Source organism: Leopardus geoffroyi, chromosome D3, assembly GCF_018350155.1.
Source record: "Leopardus geoffroyi isolate Oge1 chromosome D3, O.geoffroyi_Oge1_pat1.0, whole genome shotgun sequence".
In the NCBI taxonomy this organism is placed as follows: Eukaryota; Metazoa; Chordata; class Mammalia; order Carnivora; family Felidae; genus Leopardus; species Leopardus geoffroyi.
In genome coordinates this window covers 9,395,256-9,420,777 of record NC_059339.1, presented here as the reverse complement: position 1 = coordinate 9,420,777, position 25,522 = coordinate 9,395,256, and the positions used below count along the sequence as shown (strand labels likewise).

At 39.5% G+C, this 25,522-nt stretch overlaps 1 protein-coding gene across 45 annotated transcripts in view; it reads left to right on the top strand.

The window, feature by feature from the left end:
- The window catches only part of ATXN2 (ataxin 2), a 127,457-nt gene that overhangs the window by 42,058 nt on the left and 59,877 nt on the right, over positions 1–25,522 (top strand). For 24 of the 45 annotated variants that reach the window (XR_006707239.1, XR_006707238.1, XR_006707231.1 and 21 more), the window contains exons 6-7: positions 20,397–20,411; positions 23,973–24,097. Coding sequence is in view for 29 of the 45 variants with exons in the window: in XM_045456954.1 (XP_045312910.1) it covers positions 20,397–20,411; positions 23,973–24,097 (140 nt within the window). In the remaining 16 variants the exon portion in view is untranslated. The remainder of the gene's footprint in view (positions 1–20,396; positions 20,412–23,972; positions 24,098–25,522) is intronic. The other 21 variants (XR_006707240.1, XR_006707237.1, XR_006707235.1 and 18 more) reach the window with 1 other exon arrangement.

The window sequence follows — 25,522 nt, the reverse complement described above, 5'->3', positions numbered from 1 at the left end:
TATTGGTTGTAGTAGTTGGAAGAAGTTGGACTGTGAATGTGTGATAAGAGGGTAGTGAGAAAGTCATACAGATTATTTTATTCTGGTGTGGCACTTTTGTGTTCTCATGTGGTTGTCCTGTAGCTCTATAGGGCAAGGTCCTACGAGTAACAGAGAATTACCTCTTCTGAAGGGCATGATATTAGGAATGCCATGTCAGTTATATCTAAGAAGAGACAAATCTCAGCTGGCTATGACCTGGAAGACTTAAATTCTGAGGATCAATTTAAATGTGCTCTAAATTCATTCGTGGGTGGTGTTCTAGTAGGGCAGTAAGCTCTGTAGATGGGCAGGAGGTGCTAATGTTGGACAGGCAAGCAGCTGTAAAGTTGAACAAGTGCTCAAGATCAACAGCCTGCCCTGTGGCAGGAGGGAGGGTAGGCCCTGTGGTGGGTAGGCAGATGGGGTGATAGATAAGCAGGTGGTCTTGGCCGGGGGCTACCCAAGGAACTGTGCAGGAAAGCGCTGTAAAGAAGTTGGTGTGGGCCTGTGGGCTTTGGACTAGTTTTTTAGTGAGCCTGCTGAGTAACTGTTTTAATACTCTTCTGTTAAAACTGAACCATTAGAGAGTTTACTGTTTCAGCTTTGCTGTGGGCTAGTGAGAGAAGGATGTGTGTCCATACTGGGGCCAAGTAGTTAAGTGGAAACTCGCATTTACTGAGGCCAGTATGGAGATTTATACAGAGGTTATTGAGTTTAAAAAAAAAAAAAAAAAAAAAAATATATATATATATATATATATATATATATATATATATATATATATAGTGGAACAGGTGATAAAAACAAACAGATACAGTAGAACAGGTGATAAAATAAACAGATATAGTAGAACGGGTGATGAAACACTAAATGGAGTAGTTTGAAGTACAATAGGGAAATATTGCATGTTTATTAAAATATCTGATTTATTAAAATTTCATTTCTTTATATGTTTTTAGAGCATATGGAAACTCTGCTGTATTCTTCCATGTGTATGCCAAGGTCAAAACAATAATTTTTCATTTATTAAAAACAAAATAGGGGCACCTGGATGGGCTCAGTTGGTTAAGTGTTCGACTCTTGGTTTCAGCTCAGGTCATGATCTCAGTTTGTGAGTTCAGGCCCCACATTGGGCTCTGTGCTCACAGTGCAGAGCTTGCTTGGGATTCTGTTTCTCTCCCCCTCTTTCTCTGCCCCTCTTGTGCTCACACACGCTCTTTCTCTCTCTCTCACAATAAGTAAACAAACTAAAATAAATAAGTAAAAATAAAAAGCTAACAAAACCACTAGAATAAAATAGGATTTTATTTAGATAAACAAAATAAAAATATTGTTTAGTACTAATAAGAGGAAGGTCTGACTTAAGATACATATGGACATTACTGGTCACTGTTCAACGTCATTAATCAGCTACTGATATAAAAGGAAAACATTCTCAATAGGAACAGAACTGAGAAGAATATAGAGACAAACATAGTACATGTGAATAGGCTGAAGATTTTTTATGAAAACACTGCTGAAGGACATAAAAGATTTTACTAAATGGAGAAAACGTGCCGTAAGTTGAATGGAAATATGTAACACTTGAAAGTTGTCTTTTTTCCTCAATGTAATCGCTAAAGATAACATCTCTATCTTTATAGAAAGTGAGAAAATGATTCTTATGTTTATAAGGTAACATTTATTAACAGAAGAATTTGGGAAAATTTTTTCTACAAGACTCATGAAGGGAGGACTTGCCCTACCAAACATTAAAATGTATTAGCATTAAAACATAGTTGTCATAGTGGCAAAAAATAGAGAATCTAAAACAGAGGAAATTCATATGGGTGTTTTGTTAATATATGATAAAGATAACACTTTAAATCTATGGTAAAGGTGGATTATTTAGGAAATGGTGTTGGTACAATTGGGGGGAATTAGATGCCTATTTCATACCCATCATCAAAATAAACCCTAAATGGTTAAAAAGAAGTAATTAAAAAAACCCCGTCATGTAGAAATTCGAGAGCAAATTTGTGAATTTATATCATTTTGAGATGGGGAAGGACGTTATAAGCATGACCACCAAAGCAAAAATTTTTGCAAGACTTAGATGTGTCTAAAAATATCATAAATTTTAGAAGACATGAGGGGTGCCTGGGTGGCTCAGTCGGTTAAGCATCCGACTCTTAATCTCAGCTCAGGTCTTGATCTTGGGGCCATGAGTTCAAGTCCCGCGTCGGGTTCTGGGCTGACAGCTCAGAGCCTGGATCATGCTTCGGATTCTGGTCTCCCTCTGTCTCTGCCCCTTCCTCTCTCACACTGTCTCTCTCTTAAAAATAAATAAACATTAAAAAAAAAAATTAAAAAAAAATTTTAGAAGACATGCTGCAAACTGGGGAAAATCGAATAAAAGAAGTTTTACAGATGGCCAGTAAACGTATGGAAAGGTAGTCCACCTCACTGGTAATCAAAGAAGTGCAGTTTCAAAGTAATAACGATTTTTAATCTGTCAGCTTGCTAAATGGGAAAAGTGAGCAAGATTCATTACCGGCACATGATAGACAGTCAGAAAACAACTTACACTCTGTTAGTGGGGACCGTTTAAGTCAAAACAAGTAGCATTTTTGAGCTGTCCTGTAGGTAATTCAAATGAGTCCAGGAAGACAGTTTACTTGGCAGTATTCTGTAATGCTGGTATACCCAGTTAGTTACTGTCTGCTTTTAGTTTTATTTTTTCTCTTGCTCTGTATGGTCTCCGTTAAGTCTCAGGAATAGCACATATGTAAAAAGTAGTAATAAAGCAGGACAGTGAGGGAATGTGGATAAATGATCTGCATTTTAATTTCTGTTCCATTGGACTGTAGATAGAAATTGCTTTTTTACCCAGATCAAGAGAGTTTTAAGAGCATGTGCACTTGAACAGTTGTTCTTCTAATTTACATAAGGACAGTTTATATATTTGCCAACAAAACAGAAAGGTGTTTGTACAGCTGTAAGAATTGGAATTAGTTTTATTTACCAACTTTTTCTTTATTTCTCAACACTTCGCTGTAAAATTAAGTTGTTAAAAGAATATTGAATAGTAATGGCTGTTCAGTTCCCAAATTCTGTTTTTTTGCTTCCTGCACATTTCTGAATTTACTTCCCCCACCCCCCCCAGGTTTTCGACAAAATCTTTCTTTCCATTTTCCTTTCTCTCTCTTTAACTTTTGAGATGAAAACAGTACCTTTTGTAAAAAAAATTGCTCTAACAGTGATTAGACCTGTTTCATTCTTTCTGATGGCAGAGATTAAAGACTCCTCCTCCCCTGTCAAAATGGAGCTCTGAACTAGGAGCCTAATGAAGAAGCTGAAAACTGTGTCACCATCCTGATACCCCACTCCACAAAGTATCTTTCTATTGGCATCTTGTTAGAGTTTCTTTTGATCTCTTTTGGAGATAATATGAGAAATAGAAATGTTGCATTCTGTGGAATCTATCACCTCAAGTTTTAAGCGAAACAAGCCTTATGTAGTGGGTTTCCATTTTATCTAGTTCTGTGTTAATATTTATCGTGCTTTTCTGTAGAATTTGGTGTGCATTTGATTGTGTGGAGTCTTGACTATTGATATTCATTTAGATCTTTTCAAAATTTATTTTATAAGAGAGAGAACACAAGCACGAAACAGCAGGGGAGGGGCAGAGAGAAAGGGAGAGAGAGAATCCCAAGCAGGTTGCACGCTGTCAGCACAGCCCAACTCAGGGCTTGAACCCACAAACCATGAGATCTGACCTGAGCCAAAACCGAGAGTTGGATGCTTAACTGACTGAGCCACTCAGGTGCTCCTTCATTTATTTAAAAAAAAAAAAAAAAAAAAAAAAAAAAAAAAATTTTTTTAATGTTTATTTCTGAGACACGGAGAGACAGAGCATGAGCGGGGGAGGGCAGAGAGAGAGACACAGAATCCGAAGCAGACTCCAGGCTCTGAGCTGTCAGCACAGAGCCCGACGCGGGGCCTGAACTCACGAACCGTGAGATCATGACCTGAGCCGAAGTCGGATGCTCAACCGACTGAGCCACCCAGGCGCCCCAGGCACTCCTTCGTTTAGATCTTTCAAAGAAATACGGTTTCTGGGTTTAAATTTTTATTGCTGATGCTTGGTTGATTTTTAAGTCTTCTACAGTAGTGTTTTAAATGGTAAAATTTCTGAAAATTTCAGTCCCATTTTTAATTCTCCATATTTAGATTTTTAAGAAAATTGCTTCTCAAATGTTATGTTACCAGTTGCAGTGTTTATGTTATGTAGTGGGTTAGTAAAAATAAGATGAAATATTTTATCTTAAAAATATTTTGCCTGAAGTTTAGAGAATCCAATATATACGTTTCATAGAGTTTATTAATCAGGAAAGTAAGAACTGCTTTTTTTTTTTGGAAAAATTTTTAATGTTTGTTTATTAGAGAGAGAGGGAGAGAGACAGAGCATGAGTGGGGGAGGGGCAGAGAGAGGGAGACACAGAATCTGAAGCAGGCTCCAGGCTCTGAGCTGTCAGCACAGAGCCTGACATGGGGCTCGAACCCACAAGCTGTGAGATCATGACCTGAGCTGAAGTCAGACACTTAACTGAGCCACCCAGGTGCCCCAAGAACTGCTTTTTAATATTTAAGTTGTATATATTTTTCTCTCAGGGATTTAAAAAATATCATAGTACTATAAAATATAATCATTTTATGTAAGAAGAATGTGAGGTTTCTTCATCATTAATGTATTTTGGCATAAATTAGTGTTACACAGAGCTACTGACTCTAAGCACTTTAAACTTTTGTTCAAATACTGTAGCATCAGAAGCATTTTTAGGGCCATTTATTGTGGAAGCCCTATACCCTGTGCACTTTCTAAGTGTTGCATTGATTGAGATTGTCCTGTTTCCTACTTACATTCTAGGCTTATCTATTGGGCTCCATATGTGGGACAGAGACAAATTAAATTGCAAGCTGTGTTTAACAAGAATGGTATTTAGGGTGTGCTGCTGCTGCTGCTGCTTCTTATTTTTAATGTTTATTTATTTTTGAGAGAGAGCGAGCATGAGCAGGGGAGGGGCAGAAAAAGGGGGGGGGAGGGACAGAGGATCTATACTGGGCTCTGTGCTGACAGCAGAGGGCCCAATGTAGGGCTCAAACTCACGAACTGTGAGATATGACCTGAACGGAAGTCAGACGCTTAACTGACTCAGCCACCCAGGCACCCCAGGGTTTGCTTTTTTCATATCAGTTAATTCTTTCCAGACTTTGGTCAAAAGGGTACTTGGGCCAGATCTCAGAAAAGAACAAAAGAAAACGATTTGGGTGGTTTGTTTTCTTTTTTCTTTTTCTTTTTTTGAGAGAGAGAAAGAGAGAGCACACAAGCTGGGGAAAGGGGGCAAGGGGGAGAGAGAGACAGAGAGAATCTTAAGCAGGCTCTGTGCTCAGTGAGGAGCCCAATGCAGGGCTCAATCCCATGATCCTGGGATCATGACCTGAGCTGAAATCAAGAGTTGGACACTCAACCACCTGAGTCACCCAGAGGCCCCAGGCTTGGTTTGGTTCTAACTAGAAAACCATAGAGTCTGTTATTTTAATATTTATTTAGTTTTAACACAGTAGGTGATGTTTGGACTGAAACTAAAGACTCCCAACATGATATACTATCCTTTTCCTTGGAGCTGCTTTTTGCTCAGGAAAGAATTTTTTTTTAGGTGGCTTACTGTGTTTCAGAAAGCGTGTTATCGCTGCTTTCTTTCCACTGTATTTGCACTTTTGAAGTTGATATCCTTTAGATCTTACCTGCTGCAGCTTTCTGATAGTCTCCATCTCCATTTTCTTGCTAAGGTTCTGTCATTTTTTCCTTGAGTGGTAAATTTACTTTGAGTTCTGGGACTCAGAAATTTTTATGGAAATCACAGTTAAAAAGTAAGTACTACTCTAGGCCATATAATTTTGTTGTCAGAGAACAGAGAATAATGACTTTTTTTTTCATAGTTGCATATAGTGATCAGTAAGAAGAGACCTCCCCCTGTCTTTTTTTTTTTTAAGGCTGCATTTTGAAGTTGTGTAGTCTTTATAAAAAGTGTGTCGCTATGCTTTTAAGTGGATGACATTCGTTTTCAGTCTTTCCAAGGTAGCTTTTACAGCAATGCAGTCTTTATTTCCATATGAGTATATGCTATCAGATGCTAAAAGTGAATTATGTCCACAATAAAATCTGATTTATGTAATTTTTCTTTTAAAGGAATTTGAGGCTTTGTAGCCTTGAAGTTTTTCTGATTTTACCATTTGGTTGTCATTTCAAAAGAGAAGAAATGACTACAGCCTTAAGTCACCAGTTATGATTCAGTTTCTGAGATCAATAAGCACTGTCTGTAAGAAAGTCTATATTTTACTACTAGCTTTAAACAAGATAATGTGCAAAGACATTATTTAGGTACTTTATTTCAGGTTAACATAAAACAGATGATAATAGGATCAATGGTTTGATACATTATTACCAGTCAAATGTGCATTCATAGATTTGGATGCAGAGCAATAGGCCTGACAGAATGAGCAGTTGCCTGTTTTGTGACCAGTGTTACTTGAAAGTCGTCAAAATGAACGCCTGTTCAACTAAAGTTAGACAAAAATGAATGTGTTTCTCGCTTGAAACTTTGTTCCTGTTGGTAGTTGTATTATTTTGAACTATCAGTACAGTAGGCATCAAGCCCCAAATCCTGAACACCAGGAAGCTCCTGCTTCTGTGTCATCTCTTGAACTGCGTGCCTCGGTTAAGGTCAGGACATGGCAGTGCAGGGTCCTGACTATCCTGAAGTTTCCCAGAAAATGTATCTTCTGTCCCCTTTGGCCACATAGTTTTGCCAAGAAGTAAAGATTTATCTATTTAAATACTGGCATTTTTCCTCATTGCTGAGTCACAAGACAGCATTGTGGAAATAAAAGATTTCAAGCCCTGAAATATCTCCAGGTTTTGAGTTGCCTTTTGGTAAGGTAATTTTGGGAAGGGGACCAGGGTGACCTAGTCCTCATTTTTTGGACTGTTGAGAGCAATATTGAATTTTTTTCTTTTTTTTTTTTTTTTTTTTAATTTTTTTTTTTTTTAAGTTTATTTATTTTTGAGACAGAGAGAGACAGAGCATGAATGGGGGAGGGTCAGAGAGAGAGAGGGAGACACAGAAACTGAAACAGGCTCCAGGCTCTGAGCTGTCAGCACAGAGTCTGACGCGGGGCTTGAACTCATTAACTGAGAGATCATGACCTGAGACGAAGTCGGACGCTTAACCGACTGAGCCACCCAGGCACCCCTTGGATTTTTCTTAATAACAGTTTTATTGATACATAATTTACATACATTATAGTTCGTTTAAATTGCACAATTCAGTTTTTTTTAGTATATTCATAGAATCTGTCACTACAGTTAATTTTAGAATATCTCCACTCTGAAAAGCCCCACACCCTTTAGCAGTCAGTCCCTACTTGGTTCCAACCTCCCCAGCCCTGGACGACTACTAATCTTTCTGTCTTTGTGGGTTTGCCCATTGTGGATATTGCATAGTAATAGAATCAGAGAAAGGGGCACCTGGGTGGCTCAGTCTGTTAAGCCTCCGATTCTTGGTTTCAGCTCCGTTCATGATCTCTTGGTTCGTGAGTTCAAGCCCAACATTGGGCTCTGTGCTGACCGTGCAGAACCTGCTTGAGATTCTCTTTCTCCTCTCTCTGCCCCTCCCCTGCTTGTGCTCTCTCCCTCTCTCTCAAAATAAATAAATAAACATAAAAAATTTTAAAAAGATAGAGTCATACAATATGTGGCCTTTTGTGACAGGCTTGTTTCAGTATATATGTTTAAGGTTCATCCATGCACGTATCAGTGAATCTTTTCATTGCCAAATAATAATCCATTGTATGGGTATACTGCATTTTTATTGGCATATAAATAACATACAATGTTATATCAATTTCAAGTACCTCACATTGATTTCAACAATTGTGTACATTACCCAGTGCTTGCCATGACAGGTATCGTGTAGTCACCATCTGTCCTCCTACATTGTTACAATATTATTGACTATATTTCCTATGCTGTACTTCTCATCTCTGTGACTTATTTTATAACTTGAAGTTTGAGACTCTTAATCTCCTTTATCTATTGTGTGCTTTCCTTACCTCCCCACTGGCAACCACCAGTTTGTTCTCTGTGTTTAACTTTCTGTTTTTTGTTAAAAAAACAAAAAACCCCTTTTTTTAATGTTTACTTATTTTTGAGAGAGAGTGAGAGAGAGAGAGGGAGGGAGGGGCAGAAGGAGAGGGAGACACAGAATCCAAAGCAGGCTCCGGGCTCTGAGCTGTCAGCTGTCAGCGCGGAGCCTGACGCGGGGCTCGAACCCATGAACTGTATAGTCATGACCTGAGCTGAAGTTGGATGCTCAACTGACTGAGCCACCCAGGTGCCCGTTTTTTGGTTTTTTTTTGAAAAAAAATTTTAAAGTTTATTTTGAGAGAGAGAGAGAGAGCGAGAGAGAGAGAGCACAAGTGGAGGAGAGTCAGAGAGAAGTAGAGGCAGAATCCCAAGCTCTGCAATACCAGTGCAGAGCCCGATGCGGGGCTTGAACTCAAGAACCGTGAGACCATGACCTGAGCAGAGATCAAGAGATGGATGCTTAACCGACTACGCCACCCAGGCCACTCCCCCCCCCCCCCCCCCCGCCCTGTTTTTATTTTGTTTGTGTTTGTTCATTTGTTTTGTCTTTTATACTCCACATGAAAGTGAAATCATATGGTACTTGTTTTTCTCTGATTTATTTTACTTAGTGTAATGCTTTTTAGGTCCATTCTGGATATACTACATTTTAGTTATGCATTTATCAGTTGATGGACATTTCATTTATTTCTACTTTTTGATTGTCATGAATAATTCTGCTGGGATCATTGATGTTCTGATTTTTGTGTGGATATTTTGTTTTCATTTCTTTTGAGCATGTACTTAGGAGTGGAATTGGTCGGACATACGTGAGAACTCAAAGTTTAACCTTTTAAGGGAACTGCTGGGATGGTTTTTGAGAGTGGCTGTGTCATTTTACCATCCCATCAGCAGTATGAGGGCTCCAGTTTTTCCATCCCTTCATCAGCAGTTGTCTGTCTTTTTTTAAAATTTTTTTTTTTTTCAACGTTTATTTATTTTTGGGACAGAGAGAGACAGAGCATGAACGGGGGAGGGGCAGAGAGAGAGGGAGACACAGAATCGGAAACAGGCTCCAGGCTCTGAGCCATCAGCCCAGAGCCCGACGCGGGGCTCGAACTCACGGACCGCGAGATCGTGACCTGGCTGAAGTCGGACGCTTAACCGACTGCGCCACCCAGGCGCCCCAGTTGTCTGTCTTTTTTATTACAGCTATCCTGGTGGGTGGTTGTGAAGTAGTATCTCATGTGGTTTTGTTTTGCATTTCTGTAGTGACTAATGATGTGAATCTTTTCATGTGCTTATCGAGAGTGTATAATCTCCTTTGGAAGAAGGTCTATACAGATCTTTGCCCACATTTTAAATTAGATTATCTTTTATTACTAAGTTGTAAGAATTCCTTAAATATTCTGGATACCATTCATCCCCTTATCAGACATGATATGTTTTCCCCATTATGCGGGTTGTCTTTTCACTTTTTTGCTGGTGTCCTTTAAAGCACGGAAGGTTTCGGTTTGGATGAAGTCCAGTTTATCTTTGTTTTCTTTGTTGTTGTTTGTGCTTTTTGTGTCCTATCTAAGCAAGTTGCTTACTCCGAGATTATGAAGATTTGTTCCTCTGCTTTCCTGTAAGATTTTTATAGTTTTAGCTCTCATATTTAGGTGTCTGATCCATTTTGAATTAATTTTTATATGAAGTCTGAGGTAGGGCTCCAGCTTCATGGTTTTTTACATGTGCATATCCAAGTACAGTATTTTGAAAAGACTGTTCTTTTTCCCATTGAACTGTCTTGGCACCTTTGTTTTGAAGTTACATTGATTATAAATGTAAAGATTTATTTCTCGACTCTCAGTGATATCCCATAGATTTGTATTATCTGTCCTTATGCCAGTATTATACTGTTTTGATTACTGTACCTTTGAGTAAGTTTTGAATTCAAGTGTCAATCTTCCAAGTATGTTTTTTTCAAGATTGGCTGTTCTGAGTCCCTTGCATTTCCATGTGATTTTAGGATCATCTTGTCAATTTCTGCAAAATGACAGCCGGGATTTTAATAGGGATTGCATTGAATCTGGAGATAATTTTGGGATATGTTACCATAAATCTTCTAGTCGAAGCACATAATACATCTTTCCATTTATTTAGGTCATCTTTAATTTTCTTCAGAAATGTTTTGTAGTTACCAGTGTACAAGGTTCACACTTCTCTTGATAGCTTTATTCCTAAGTATTCTATTTTTTTGGGTAAAAAATATCCGAAATGGGGCGGCTGGGTGGCTCAGTCAGTGAGGCCTTCGACTTCAGCTCAGGTCATGATCTCACAGTTTGTGGGTTCGAGCTCTGTGCTGGCAGCTCAGAACCTGGAGCCTGCTTCAAATTCTGTGTCCCCCTCTTTCTCTGCCCCTCCCCTGCTCATACTCTGTATCTGTCTCTCAAATATAAACATTAAAAAAAATCCAAAATGGAATTTGTTATTGTAAATGGAATTTAAAAATTGTTTCTCGTTTTCAGATTAGAGCAGTGTTGTTTTACAGTCTTTATACCTAATGTAAATCTTTCTTTTGACTCTTAGTAGGATAGACACTAAATTTTGAGCTTTTAAGAGAGAACATACTTCGAGCTTGTCTGTTCTGCTTCTGTATTGCTTATTTATTAATTTTCCACTGATTATGCCATTTATGCACGTCTGCTTTGTAAAATTCCTTGTCTGTAATAACCAAAACAACTTTGTACTTAATATTTTAGAGGGTCAGATATTTGTTGTGTTTCAAAGTAACAGTATTTTATAAAACAACTTTTGGAGATAAAAGCCAAAACTTTCTTTCCTTTGAAGCAAATGATAAGTAAGAGTGGACAACCTAAAATATCTAGTCTAGATTGAGTCTTAGAGACTATGTAAGCTGAGCTGGATTTATCCTTTTAGCTCATAGTACACTTCCAAAGTAGTCCCATCTTTTTCATCCATCCTTTTTCTTGAACTGCTTGTAGTGAAATAACAGACACAAGGACTATTTTGGCTTATGTTTGGGAAGAAAGTTACTGTTTTCTTCCTTTTACCTTGCTTTGTAAACTTTTCCTTGATAATGTCACATCCTTATTCTTTTCTTCCTCTCTGTTTCCCTGGGTAGTTTGTATCCAAACATTACTGTAATTTCCTAGTTAACTTCCTTCCAGATCCTGTCACTTCCAGTCAGTCTTGGACATTAGCACAAAGAAATTCTTAAGCATTGCTTTTATTTTCATTTCTTAAAAATGTACAGTATCCCCTGTTGCTTACAAAATAAAGTTGAGATGCTATACCTTAACATTCAGGGCCCTTCCCAGGGGAACTTCTCTTTTTTCTTTTTCTTTTTTTATTAAAAATTTTTTAAAAAATACTTATTTTTGAGACAGTGCAAGAGACAGCGTGCAAGCAATGGAGGGGCAGACAGAGGGAGACACAGAATCTGAAGCAGGCTCCAGGCTCTGAGCTGTCAGCCCAGAACCCAACGCGGGGCTCGAACTCACGAACTGTGACATCATGACCTGAGCCGAAGTTGGACGTTTAACTGACTGAGCCACTCAAGCTCCCCTTCTTTTTTTTATCTTAGTGTAAGAGAGAGAGAGAGAGAGCGGGTGGAAAGGGACAGAGGGGAGTGGGGAGAGAGAGAGAGATAATCCTAAGCAGCCTCCATACTCAATGCGGAGCCTATCGCCTGGCTCAGCCCCACAACTTTGGATTCACAACCTGAGGGGAAACTGAGAGTCAGATGCTAGACCGACTGAGCCACCCAGGTGTCCCCGACTACTAAAATTTACTGTTTTATTTATAGCACAGTAGTTTGTTTTCCCCTGCCTCCAATGAAATGTCACATTGAACATGTTTACAACAAAGTAGTGGTGAGAGGAAAGTTGGGAAGGGGGTGGTGTCCTAGAACCTTGACTTATCCAGCTTTCCTTTTGTCTGTTGAGGTACCCTTAAGAAATCATAAGGTTCATGGAACAAAGTTGGAGAGCCAGTTGTTTACCTCATGTACCGAATACTCAGCATTCCTATACTCTGTGTGTGACATATTTTTTCTCCTAATGCATTATAATTTGCTGCAGTTTAGAAACATAGTTTATAGAACTAGGGATGTGTACTCCCCATGGTGGCTAGCATTATGTTGTACAGATAGAAGGTGGTACCCAACATATATTTATTTCCCAATTGATATTTTAAAAATGTTATTATACTTACTACATTCAAATCAGAGGAAAGCTAGTTTTGTTTTTTCCTTACTTAGACATATTGCCATAAGACTATTAGAAACTGGAATTACCACTGATTTTCAGGAAACTCAAGAAAGCAGTTGTTTCTAGCCAAATCTAAAAATGGCTTTCCGACAACATGACATATCCAGATTATATTTTTCTTATAGAAGATTGCTTCTAGGCAATCTTAATATCCTTCTAGGCATTTTAATTTTCTTTTAAAATATAAAAAACAAAATCCTAAGTGTTAACTTTAACATAAGGCCCAAATGATTCTTACATAAGTGAGAAAAGACAAACACAGGTAAGGGAGTTAAGTATTAAAACATACATACATACAGTCTATTTGAAGTTATTTTAAAATAATTAATTTGCTTTTCGTATTGTGTGTGTTAGAAATGCATATGTATTTGGATTTATATCAGTATACAATGTATTCATTTGTGAAGAGTAGTATCAAATCAACTTGAGTTTGAAACCATAAGATTAAAAGATACCATACCTTAGAGAATCATTTATTTTTATTTTTGTGCTAACCAGGGTAAAAACACCCCCTTTTCTGCTTGTGGGTCACAAAACTCATTTTCCTTGCTCAGTGCCCTAGAGGCAAAGATAGGATTAATTGGTTCTTCTCTGTTTGAAAAAATGACATCCTTTTCTATTATAGTAGGAAGTTATTTTTAAATGACTTAAAATTTTGTATAAGATTTAGGGATACAAGTGGTTGGCCTTCTGTTAATTTTGTTGTGTTGGTGTGTCCTATCCTGTACGATGTTGTTGGGTGTCACGTGACTGTGGACCAGTGTGTTCTTCCTTATGTTAGCCTCTCCATCTACTGGAAAGTCACAGTTTTGCCACTTTGTATTTTATTTTATTAAACAAGACTTTTTTTAAATTAAGATTTTATTTTTAAGTAATCTCTATACCCAACATGGCGCATAAGCTCAGAACCCCAAGATTGAGAAGTCATATGCTCCACTTACTGAGCCAGCTAGACACCCATACAGAAAACACTTTTTTTTTTTTTTTACCTCTTAAAATTTTTTTTTTTAAAGATGTTTTATTTATTCTTGAGACAGAGAGAAAGCATGAGCTGGGGAGGGGCAGAGAGAGGGAGACAGGAAACCGAAGCGGGTTCCATGCTGACAGCAGAGAGCCTGATGTGGGGCTCGAACTCATGAGTGATGATCTGAGCTGAAGTCAGACGCTCAGCTGATGGAGCCACCCAGACACCCCTAAAAATTTTTTTTTATGTTTATTCATTTTTGAGAGCGACAGAGACCGAGCACGAGTGGGGGAAGAGCAGAGAGAGAGAAGGAGACACGGAATCCAAAGCAGGCTTTTGGTTCCCAGCTGTCAACATAGAGCCCAACGCAGGGCTTGAACCCTCAAACCTTGAGATTATGACCTGAGCCAAAGTTGGATGCTTAACTGACTTGAGCCACTCAGGCATCTCTCCACAAAAGACTTTGAAAGACAGGTGTTTGGTTGAGAATTTCAGCTGCTGGCACAAGAAGATACAAGTAGAGATGGCTTTGTTGCTTCTTCCGGTGGGGGGTGGTATGTGCATTGCAGAGAGAGATCCTTGTTTCTTGTCCTGACCCTGCCATGTTTGAAGTCAGGATGAGGTATATTTTATTTTTAATAATTTGTATTAGCTCTTCCCAGTTTGTTGTCTCTCCCAAATTTTCCAGGTAAAGAAAAAACTTTGGGGCTGACTTTCTATGGATCTATCTAACCTCAAAGACTTGAATTTTGTGGTAATACAATGTCATCTCCGTGGTATATCAGATAAACTACTTATAGCATTTAAAAAACATAATTACTTATTTTGAAAGAGAGAGCAGGGAAAGGGCAGAGAGAGAGGTGGGGTGAGAGAATCCCAAGTAGGGTCCATCTACACTGTCAGTGCAGAGCCTGATGCTGGGCTCGAACTCAAGAACCGTGAGGTCATGACCTGAGCTGAAACCAAGAGTTGGACTCTAAACTGACTCATGCACCCTTTAGCATTTTAAATATTAAATATTCTGTTTGATATGCCCAGAATTAAAATTAGGAAATAGTTGTGGTCATTCATAATGGAACGTATCTGGTGCTGCATTTTTTAGTGGGCAAGTGCTGTTGTCTGGTGTATTTTATAACTGTAGCCGATTGGTGTTTAGAACGGAAGAGTATAAACCTTTGAAATGCATTCAAGTTTCCCATGGTTTTGTGGCTGGGACCCTGATACCTTCAGATGTTTTTGCAATGGTAGATGTTGTAAGAATTTATTCTCAGGTTGGTCATTTGGAACAGAACACTATTCCTGCGTAAACTTATGTCTCCTAAGCTATGTTATTCAGTACCTTTCATTTCTATCTTATTTTAGCCGTCTGCTTTCATGACTTTGTCATCATCTGTAACTGCTTTTCTTTCATAGTGGCCTCCCCCCAGGGTCTGCTCTGATCATGGTCAGCTTAACCTTTACTCTTCTACTCCCTTTTTTCCTGTCCCTTTTAGGACTCTGACCTTTCCATGGCCATCTTTTTTTTTTTTTTTTTTTTAACCTGTTTCTGCCACCTTTATCACCCCCTTTTTTTAAAAAAAATTTTTTTTTACATTTATTTATTTATTTATTTATTTATTTTTAAATTTTTTTTTTTCAACGTTTATTTATTTTTGGGACAGAGAGAGACAGAGCACGAATGGGGGAGGGGCAGAGAGAGAGGGAGACAAAGAATCGGAAACAGGCTCCAGGCTCTGAGCGGTCAGCCCAGAGCCTGACGCGGGGCTCGAACTCACGGACCGCGAGATCGTGACCTGGCTGAAGTCGGACGCCCAACCGACTGCGCCACCCAGGCGCCCCTATTTATTTATTTTTTTGAGAGACATAGAGCACAAGTTGGGGAGGGGCAGAGAGAGAAGGAGACATAGAATCCGAAGTAGGCTCCAGGCTCCGAGCTGTCAGCACAGAGCCTGATGCGGCGCTCAAACTCACAAACCGTGAGATCATGACTTGAACCGAAGTTGGATGCTTAACTGACTGAGCCACCCAGGCACCCCTGTGATCACCCTTTTTGATTCCTTACTCTGTCACCTCATTTCCTTTATCTATCACAGAATGTTCTTTCTTCTTGCTTTTCAGAGCATATAGGCAGAGTCCTTAACCTGGATCCATGGATTCCCAAATGGTTCATGGAGAGGATTCAGGGCATTGATAAACTTGGATGGGAAAAAATATTACATCTTTGTTTTCACTAGTTTCTGATTTGAAATTTAGCATTTCTGGGTGCCTGGCTGGCTCAGTCAGTGGAACATGTGACTCTTGATCTCGGGGTCATGAGTTCGAGCCCCACCTGGGGTGTAGAGATTACGTACAATCAAGCAAAAAAGAAATTTAGCATTTCTTTTCCATTAACAAATCATTAGTATTAGCAGTATCTGTGACTTTAGCACTTATAGAACTCAGTTAATTTCATATCACTTGTATAGATGTAGACATCTTGACATATTCTCCTCACCTTTTGAAAATTATAGTATTAAATTTGCTGTTAGATCTTATAGATTAATGCATTAATAAAGAAGCATGTGTATTACTGTTGCACTGATTTGGATTTTCAGATTTTGATGCCTGCATTTCATTATATTTGATCTCTTTTGATTTCCGATTTATTTTATGCATTTAAATCCATAGGCTTCCCCCCAAATGCTAAGGGGGATCCATGGATAAAAGAAAGGTTAAGAATCCCTAACCTAGATAAAGGTTCCCTGTGCCCTATCTCCTTGCATTTCTCTCATTATTATTTTATTATTTTTTAAGTAAGCTGTGTGCCCAACGTGGGGCTTGAACTCAGGACCCCAAGATGGAGAATCACATGCTCTAATGACTGAGCCAGCTAGGCCCTCCCCACCCCCCTTTGAATTTCTCTCTTACTCCTTTTTCTCCCTCTTGCCTGAGAACGCCTCCATTTATCTCCTTATTTTGTTGTGCCTGTGCACACATCTTGGCCCCTTGCTGTGTTCATTATCCCCATCTCATTTCTGTTTTTTTTTTTTTTTCTTTTCTAACATGTATCTTGTTTTAATACTTTGCAGAAATATATGTAGATAAAAACCTCAGTATTTTATAAAATATAACTAATGCCTTAACCTCTAGTATGTGTAGTCTTTGTGTAATCATTTTTGTTACTTGAAGATTTGGGATAATCAGGGAACACTACTATTGATTGATTGATTGTTTTGTATGTGTGTGTGTGTGTGTGTTTTAAACTTTAATTCCAATATGGTTAAATACAGTGTTATATTCGATATACATGTACAATATAGTGATTCAGCACTTCTATACATTACTCATTGCTCATCATGGTAAATGTTCTCTTAATCCCCATCACCGTTTCACCCATTCACCCTCCCCGACCCACCTCCTTTGTAGTAACCATCAGTTTTCTGTAGTTAAGAGTCTTTTCTTGGTTTGTGTCTTTCTCTCTCTCTCTCTTTTTTTTTCCTTTGTTCATTTGTTTCTTAAATTCCATGTATGGGTGAAATCATATGACATTTATCTTTCTCTGACTTTTTTCACTCAGGATTATACTCTCTAGATCCATCCATTTTGTTGCAAATGGCAATTCATTCTTTTTATGGCTAAATAATATTCCATTGTATATACCACCTCTTTATCCATTCATGTATCAGTAGACACTGGGCTGTTTCCATAATTTGGTTATTGTAAATAATGCTGCAATAAACAGGCACATGTATCTTTTTGATTTAGTGTTTTCATATTCTTTTGAGTAAATACCCAGTAGCGGAATTACTGTATTGTATGGTAATTTTATTTTAAAGTTTTGGGGGAAGCTCCACACTGGTTTTCACAGTGGCTGCACCAGTTTGCATTCCCAACAGTACACAAGGATTTTAAATAAGAAATTATTTATTTATCTATTTGTTTATTTTTTTATTTAAAGAAAGGGACGGTGCCTGGCTGGCTCAGTTGGTGGAGCATGTGACTTTTGATCTTGGGGTCTGGAGTTTGAGCCCCACTTTGCATGTAGGGATTACTAAAAAAACAAAAAGTGCTCAAGGATTCTTCACATCCTTGCCATCACTTGTTGTTTCTTGTGGTGTTAATTTTAGCCATTCTGAAGGTATGAGGTGATATCTCATTGTGGTTTTTGATTTGCATTTCCCTGATAATGCGTGATGTTGAGCATCTTTTCATGTGTCTTTGGCTATCTCTATGTCGTCTTTGGAGAAATGTCCATGTTTTCTGCCCTTTTTTAAAAATTTTGTTTTTTTATTTTAGAGAGGATGAGTAGGGGAGGGGCAGAGAGAGGGGGAGAGAGAATCTGTAGAGTTCAATCCCATGACCCTGGGATCGTGACCTGAGCTGAGATGAAGATTTGGATGCTCAACTGACTAAGCCACCCAGGTGCCCCTCTGCCCATTGTTTAATTGTGTTTTTTGTTTTGTTTTGTTTTTTTGGTGTTGAGTTGTAGAAATTGTTTATTATTTTGGATACTTAAAAAAATTTTTTTTTAACGTTACTTATTTTTGAGACAGAGAGAGACAGAGCATGAACGGGGGAGGGACAGAGAGAGAGAGGGAGACACAGAATCCGAAGCAGGCTCCAGGCTCTGAGCCATCAGCCCAGAGCCCGACGCGGGGCTCGAACTCACGGACCGTGAGATCGTGACCTGAGTTGAAGTCGGACGCTTAACCGACTGAGCCACCCAGGTGCCCCTTTAATGTTTATTTTTAAGAGAGACAGTGTGTGAGCAGGGGAGGGGCAGAGAGAGAGGGAGACACAGAATCTGAAGCAGCCTCCAGGCTCTGAGCTGTCAGCACAGAGCCTGACGCAGGGCTCAAACCCACAAACTGGGGGCGCCTGGGTGGCTCAGTCGGTTAAGCGTCCGACTTCGGCTCAGGTCATGATCTCGCGGTCCGTGAGTTCAGGCCCCGTGTCGGGCTCTGTTCTGACTGCTCAGAGCCTGGAGCCTGTTTCGGATTCTGTGTCTCCCTCTCTCTGACCCTCCCCCGTTCATGCTCTGTCTCTCTCTGTCTCAAAAATAAATAAACGTTAAAAAAAACCAAACCCACAAACTGCAAGATCATGACATGAGCCGAAGTCGCACCCTTAACCAACTGAGCCACCCAGGCCCCCCTATTTTGGATACTTTTTACTGGAAAGGTTTTTGCAAATACCTTCTACTCAGTAGGTTCTGTTTTAGTTTTGTTGATTGTTTCCTTTGATTCTGTTTCCACTATTTTGATGTGGTCCCAATAGTTTATTTTGCTTTTGTCACTGTCAGAGAAATTATTGCCTGTGCTCTCTTCTAGGATTTTTAGGGTTTCAGGTCCCACATTTAGATCCCTAATCCATTTTGAGTTATTTTTGTTTAGGGTCCAGTTTCATTCCCCATCTTGTTTCTTTGTACTGTTCTTTAATATTATTTATGTATTATGTGGTTTAGTATATGCTTATAGTATAAAAAGTCATATAGAACAGAGGAATGTTAAAAAAAAAAAAAAGAAGGTAATCTGCCTCTGGCTTCCAATTCCACTACCCTGGGGAGGTCTGTGGACTAGTGTACAATTTGGAAAATTTTTATCTTAGTGGTATTCAAGTCTATCTTAGAGCTAACCCTCTACTTCCCCCTACTTAATTCCTGCTTTGTGTTTTTGAAGGCATAGATCAGCTGTCACTTGTAAAGCCACAGCCTTTTATTCCTCAGAACTTAAATTTTAGTACTTTTTACATTAGATTCTAAAAGATTTGCTTCATGTCTGTAACTACTCTCCTACACGTGGGAGCTTCTTCAGGAAAAGGCAGGGATTGTGTCTTAGGCCCTAGCCTCTCCAAAGTCAGTGACTAAGACACTGTAGGTACTCAGTAAATGTTAAGAATGAATAAATGACCTCTCAGTTTCCAGGATGGCATCCACTGTAACTGATACACTGCGTAAAATGGTCCACATACAACAGATGGCATATGGTGAGAATAATTTTTTCAAAGTTCTCGAAAAAAATGTCACAGTATTCTTAATTGATGAAAACAGAACAATAGCATTGGAATAAATTTTAAAAAATTGATCTAGAACTTCAGTGAGAAAAAGCAGATTTAGTTGAGAGATGAAATGGGCAGCCTAGGGGTTTGGCGAAGACTTCTGGAAGCACATTTGACTATTACTGATGTTAAGTCTGGTAATTTTTAAATTTCATCTAGTTTTATGTCATCATGTGGTTTTAATTTATATTTATTCGTAATGTGTCACTAGCATTTCACTTATTTCGCTATTACTCTGATCCTTTAAAAAGGTCTCAGACAACTTGGAGTGATTTTTCAGAATCATAATTGGGAGGTAAAAGAGGAAGAACTGAGGAACAGAGCTTATATCGTATTTCCTGGGTGTGGGACTGAGGGATACTCAGGAGAGAGGTGGTGCTTTGGTTGAAACACTTCTTTCTTTTTTTTTTTTTTTAATTTATTTTTTAAAGTTTATTTTTATTTAGGAGAGAGACAAAAACAGCATGAGTAGGGGAGGGACAGAGAGAGAAGGAGAGAGAGAATCCCAAGCAGGCTCTGTGCCATCAGCACAGAGATGTGGGACTTGAACTCAGGAAACCTCAGGAAACCGTGAGATCATCACCTGATCCGAAACCAGGAGTCAGAGGCTTAACTGACTGAGCCACCCAGGCGTCCCAAAACACTTCTTTATTATTACCACCAGGTGGCACCACTGGCCCAGAGTGACTAGGTTTCTGCCCAGAATGAGAAGGGAAGGTTTTGAGAGCCCATCGCTGTGGGGGTAACATAGAGGGGTTTGCAGGTGTGTGTGTGTCAGAGGGAGGTACATGTATACCCTCTTCCCCTCTAGTCTAGAGCTTTTGGTAAACTGAATGTGTATAAGGCAGGGAATGAAGTACATGAAGAATTTAAACCTTTATTATCTTATCTGATAATTTTTATTGTTTTTCTTTTTTTCTTTCTATGCCTGTAGTTCCTTCAGAAACAGGTAACATTTTTCTGACAGCCTCTTTGTATTCTTGCATCTTGCTTTTATAATGCTTATGTTTCTTACCATAGAGGGTAATGGAAAATTAATATACTCTCACATGACATTGGAAAAATCTGCATGCAAATTGCCACAGTTGCGATTAGATTATAGACAATTAATTTTCCAAACTTTGCAGAAATCCTGGCTACAACATTTTACTATTTAATACCAACATTGTTTTTTCAAAAATCCAAACATGGGCGCCTGAGTGGCTCACAGTTAGTCAGGTGTCTGACTCTTGATTTTGGGTCAGGTTATGATCTCACAGTCGTGAGATTGAGCCCCGCCATCAAGCTCTGCTCTGTGTGTGAAGCCTGCTTGAGATTCTGTCTCTCCCTTTCCCTCTGCCCCTTTCCTGCTTGCAGCTGTGCACGCATGCACGCACTGTCTCAAAAAATCCAAACATTGAATTTTCAGAATTTACAGTATTAGGTATTGTTCACAGTGTAGAATGAAATATCCAGGTCTTGCCTCCTTGTAGCTGATGATAATAGAGTGTTGGCCTGAAATATGGTGTTTATGACCAGGGTTTTCCCCAGTATCCTAACACTATAGCTTCATTTTTGTGCTCTCTACTTCTGTTCATCTTTTTTACATCTTTCTCTAAACTCTTTACTCGTCTTTAAAAAGGGACTTTCTGTGGTGCCTGGGTGGGTTTTTTTTTTAATGTTTATTTTTGAGGGGGAGAGAAAGAGAGAGAGACCGAGTGTGAGCAGGGAAGAGGCAGAGGAGAGGGAGACACAGGATCTGAAGTAGGCTCTAGGCTTTGAGCTGTCTGCACAGAGCCTGAGATCTCGTATGAGATCTCGACCTGAGCCGAAGTTGGATGCTTTACCGACTCTTGAGTTTGGCTCATGTCATGGTCTCCTGATTCGTGAGTTGAAGCCCATGTTGGGATCTGCCCTGACTGTGGGGAGCCTGCTTGGGATTCTCCCTCCCTCTCCCTCTCTCTAGATCTCCCCTGCCCCTGCCCTGCTCACAGCTTCACTCTGTCTCAGATAAACAAACCTTAAATAAAAAAGGACTTTCTTTTGAGGAGGATTTAAAAGCAAGAAATATCAGTATTAAGAGAAACACAACTTTTGTGTTTTCTTTTCCCCCTTTCTGCCTTGAAAGAAAACTGTCATGCTAAGTAACAACATGTGAGTAGTTTACTCCTTTTACATGATCAGTATTGTAAACAGAAGATTTAAGATAACAATACAGTATTGAAAAAAATCGGTTACTTATTTTTTTTTTTTTTTAATTTTTTTTTTAACGTTTATTTATTTTTGAGACAGAGAGAGACAGAGCATGAACGGGGGAGGGTCAGAGAGAGGGAGACACAGAATCTGAAACAGGCTCCAGGCTCTGAGCCGTCAGCCCAGAGCCCGACGCGGGGCTCGAACTCAGGGACCACGAGATCGTGACCTGACTGAAGTCGGACGCTTAACCGACTGTGCCACCCAGGCGCCCCAAAAATCGGTTACTTATTAATGGACTCTTAATACAGCCTAAAATTGTGATCAGCAGATTAAAACTTGGTTCAGTGAAGTGTTAGATGCTTGCTTTTCCACATTGGGTCCCTTTTGGTTTTGTGTAGGATAATACTGATAAGAACACATTTATCAATTTGAGGACAGCTTGACTCAGTCCTGGTCTTTCCTGAACACTTTGACAGACACACACATGCACTTCCGTGAGAATAAGTCCATTTATGTGGTTCTGTAAAAATATCTCTTGCTGCTTTGAGCTTTAATTTCTTGAATAAAAAGAGTATCACCTTCAGTTCTGGGTTGCCATGTAAGTAAATGCTTTATGCACTGAAGCAGATGCCTTTCAAAAAATTAATGTAATTAAAACATGAATAGGATCAGCAGTATAAGTTAATAATCGTAATAATCGTATTGCTTACTGCAAAACAGGACATGACTGGCTTGAATTTTCCTGTATTATAGTTTTCTGTTCTGTTTTTGCGAGAAACTAGGGAATTTCAGTAAGTTCAGGAAGTTATGAGGTTCTCTTGAAGTTTTACTGGCAAAATTAATTTTTACCAAGAATTCGTGCAACCATAAGGTGATATAGAATATGGCTTGTATCAGGTGAATATCACGTAAGGCCAAGTTTTGGGGACCATTAGTGTCTTCCATCTGAAGGTGTCATTATGAGGACAGCAGCATTCTGTTAGACCCTCTTAGAGAGCTTTTCCAAGGTGTGCTCATCTTCCGGTGGTTGCTCTGTCCCACTCCTAGCTAAGGCGTGCTGTTGTTTGGATCCCCCCTGTTATGCTCTTAGCTCTTGTAATTGCTAGTAATAGGAGCTACGCTGCTGGAAGAGCTGGCAGCTAAGCCCACAGGTGCAGTTATGCTTTTATTTCCTGGTGTGCACACACACACACCCATCCATCCCGAGTTTGGGATGAGAGGAGGTAAGAGCTAGTAGTGACACTGGGCTTGTAGTGCCATGCCTAAATTGGCTGGCTCGAATTTCTTTGGAATCACCTTGCCCACTGGGGAGCCAATGACCGTTATAGAAATCGTACCAAATAAAAAAAATCCCTCTGGAATTTTCTCTTTTAAGAGACACCGCTGTTGATACTTCCTTTTCCAACTCCTTGGTGGCAACTTATAGTAAGGGTGAAGGCGTAGTGACTGGGAGCTAGTATCTTCTAGCAGAAAAGTGTGATTCCCTAGCCCTGTGCTAGGTGATAACCCTGTGGGCCCGGCCATTTAAGTGCAAGCCTGTATCTTCAAAGCATTTCCCCATACTATTGTTGCCCAAGTAGACTTTTACTTACCTGGTCCTAACACCTATCTAGAGAAAATTTTTCTTCACTGGACAGCAGCTACTAGATATTTCCTGTCAGCTGAGCATAGTAATGCTCTCACAAGCTAGTGCTCCTCGTTAACATTAGTCAGAGGAGGAGAGAGCACAAAGAGTGAGAAAGTGTTGGTGGGAAGTCCAGGTACATAGGCCTGCCACCTGAACCTTCTGGGGATAGGTGACACTGTGGGGCCTGAATTTTGTAACAGAGTTACAGGGAAAAATGGATTCTGTGAAGGGTTTGGTCACTTAGACTGGCTTCAGTTACTAATGGCGAGAGTATGTTAGGATATTGCCCTCTGCATGTAGACTTGGATTCAGAAGTTAAAATATCTTCATATGTTTGGCTGCAGCTCTGAGATTGTATCTAATCAATGGATCCCTTAAACAAAAATCCTACTTCAGGTTGGATTGATAGAGATCTTCTGGATCACTTCTGAAACACAAAGTACAGTAATTATTTTTAATATAATGACTTGTGTGAATACCTTAAAACATACTTCATATGGCTTAAAATTATTTGGGAACATACCTTCACTGAAAGTTTTTTGAAGATGATTGTATTAGAAGCATTACATCTCTGAAAGCATACCATTAATGCTATTCTTTCTATTTCATAATTACTTTTCACATACCTCTTTGTTGATAACTTATGTATGTATTAGTGTAGCCTGTTGTCTGGCTGTATGATCTTTCAACTAAGTCCATCTTTTGCAGACGCTTTTACTGACTCTGCTATCAGTGCTAAAGTGAATGGTGAACACAAAGAGAAGGACCTGGAGCCCTGGGATGCAGGTGAACTCACTACCAGTGAGGAACTGGAGGCTTTGGAAAACGACGTAGTAAGTAAAATCTTTTTGCTTAGTATCAGACTGTGGTCATGTCATGTGATATGGTGTGACCTCCTATCATTTAGTTTTAATTGAAGTATATTGTCATCATTGTAGCGAAGGTATTTAAAGCAGCAGTTTTTTTTGTCTAAACAGAGACTTCTCCCCACACTTAGGAATTATTTCTATGTTTTTAAAGTAAATCATAACAAGCAACTTACAAATTTAAATTGGGAAGCATGGGAAACTGGAAATACTGGCATGTTTTGCTTTGAAAGCTTTACAGAAGAAGGCAGCCTAAGAAAGGAGTGTCTTAATTGTTGCCTTTACCTAGAGGTGAGGTCAAAGTATGACTCTTAGGCTTCTTGTCTGAGGAAGAGGTACTCACTATTGAGATACGTAGTGAGTTTACGTAGTTATCTATAGACATTGGGATTAGAAGACTTTAACTTTTTTTTTGAGAGTTTAAGTTTGTTGTTGTTTTTTTTTTTTTAAGTTTATTCATTTTTGAGAGAGAGAGAGAGAGAGACAGAGCATGAGCAGGGGAGGGGTAGAGAGAAAGGGAGACACAGAATCCGAAGTAGGCTCCAGGCTCCAAGCTGTCAGCACAGAGCCTGACGCGGGGCTCGAACTCAAAAACCGTGAGATCATGACCTGAGCTGAAGTCGGACGCTCAACCGACTGCGCCACCCAGGTGCCCCATAGTTGTTTTTTTTTTAAGTTTTAAGCGCAGAGCCTGACACAGGGCTCAAGCTCATGAACCATGGGATCATGATCTGAGCTGAAATCAAGAGTTGGACGCTCAACCACCTGAGCCACCTAGGCGCCCCAGAAGACTTTTACTATTTACTGGATATCCTTCTGCACAGTTTAGATTTTTTATATGGAACATATACTACTTACGCAGTTTTTTTTTTTTTTTTTTTTTTCAACGTTTATTTATTTTTGGGACAGAGAGAGACAGAGCATGAACGGGGGAGGGGCAGAGAGAGAGGGAGACACAGAATCGGAAACAGGCTCCAGGCTCTGAGCCATCAGCCCAGAGCCTGACGCGGGGCTCGAACTCACGGACCGCGAGATCGTGACCTGGCTGAAGTCGGACGCCTAACCGACTGCGCCACCCAGGCGCCCCTACTTACGCAGTTTTAAAGCCTCTATATGTAACTGATCTCCAGCCCGCATATGTTAGCCTCAAGCAGTTGCTTGATTGGTGGTATTACAGAATAGTCATGCCTGGAGTAGCACAGAAGGACCCAAGATTGATGGGTGCCTTCAGAGGCAAGCTTTAGTATTAAAGTTGCCATCAGAAATACTGGGATGATGCGGTGTCCTCTTTCTGAGATGGATAAGGATTATGCACTCTATTTTGTCCCTTTACACCATTCAGACTTTAAACGTTGAAGGGGTTGCAACATTAGTGAAATGACTATCTAGGCA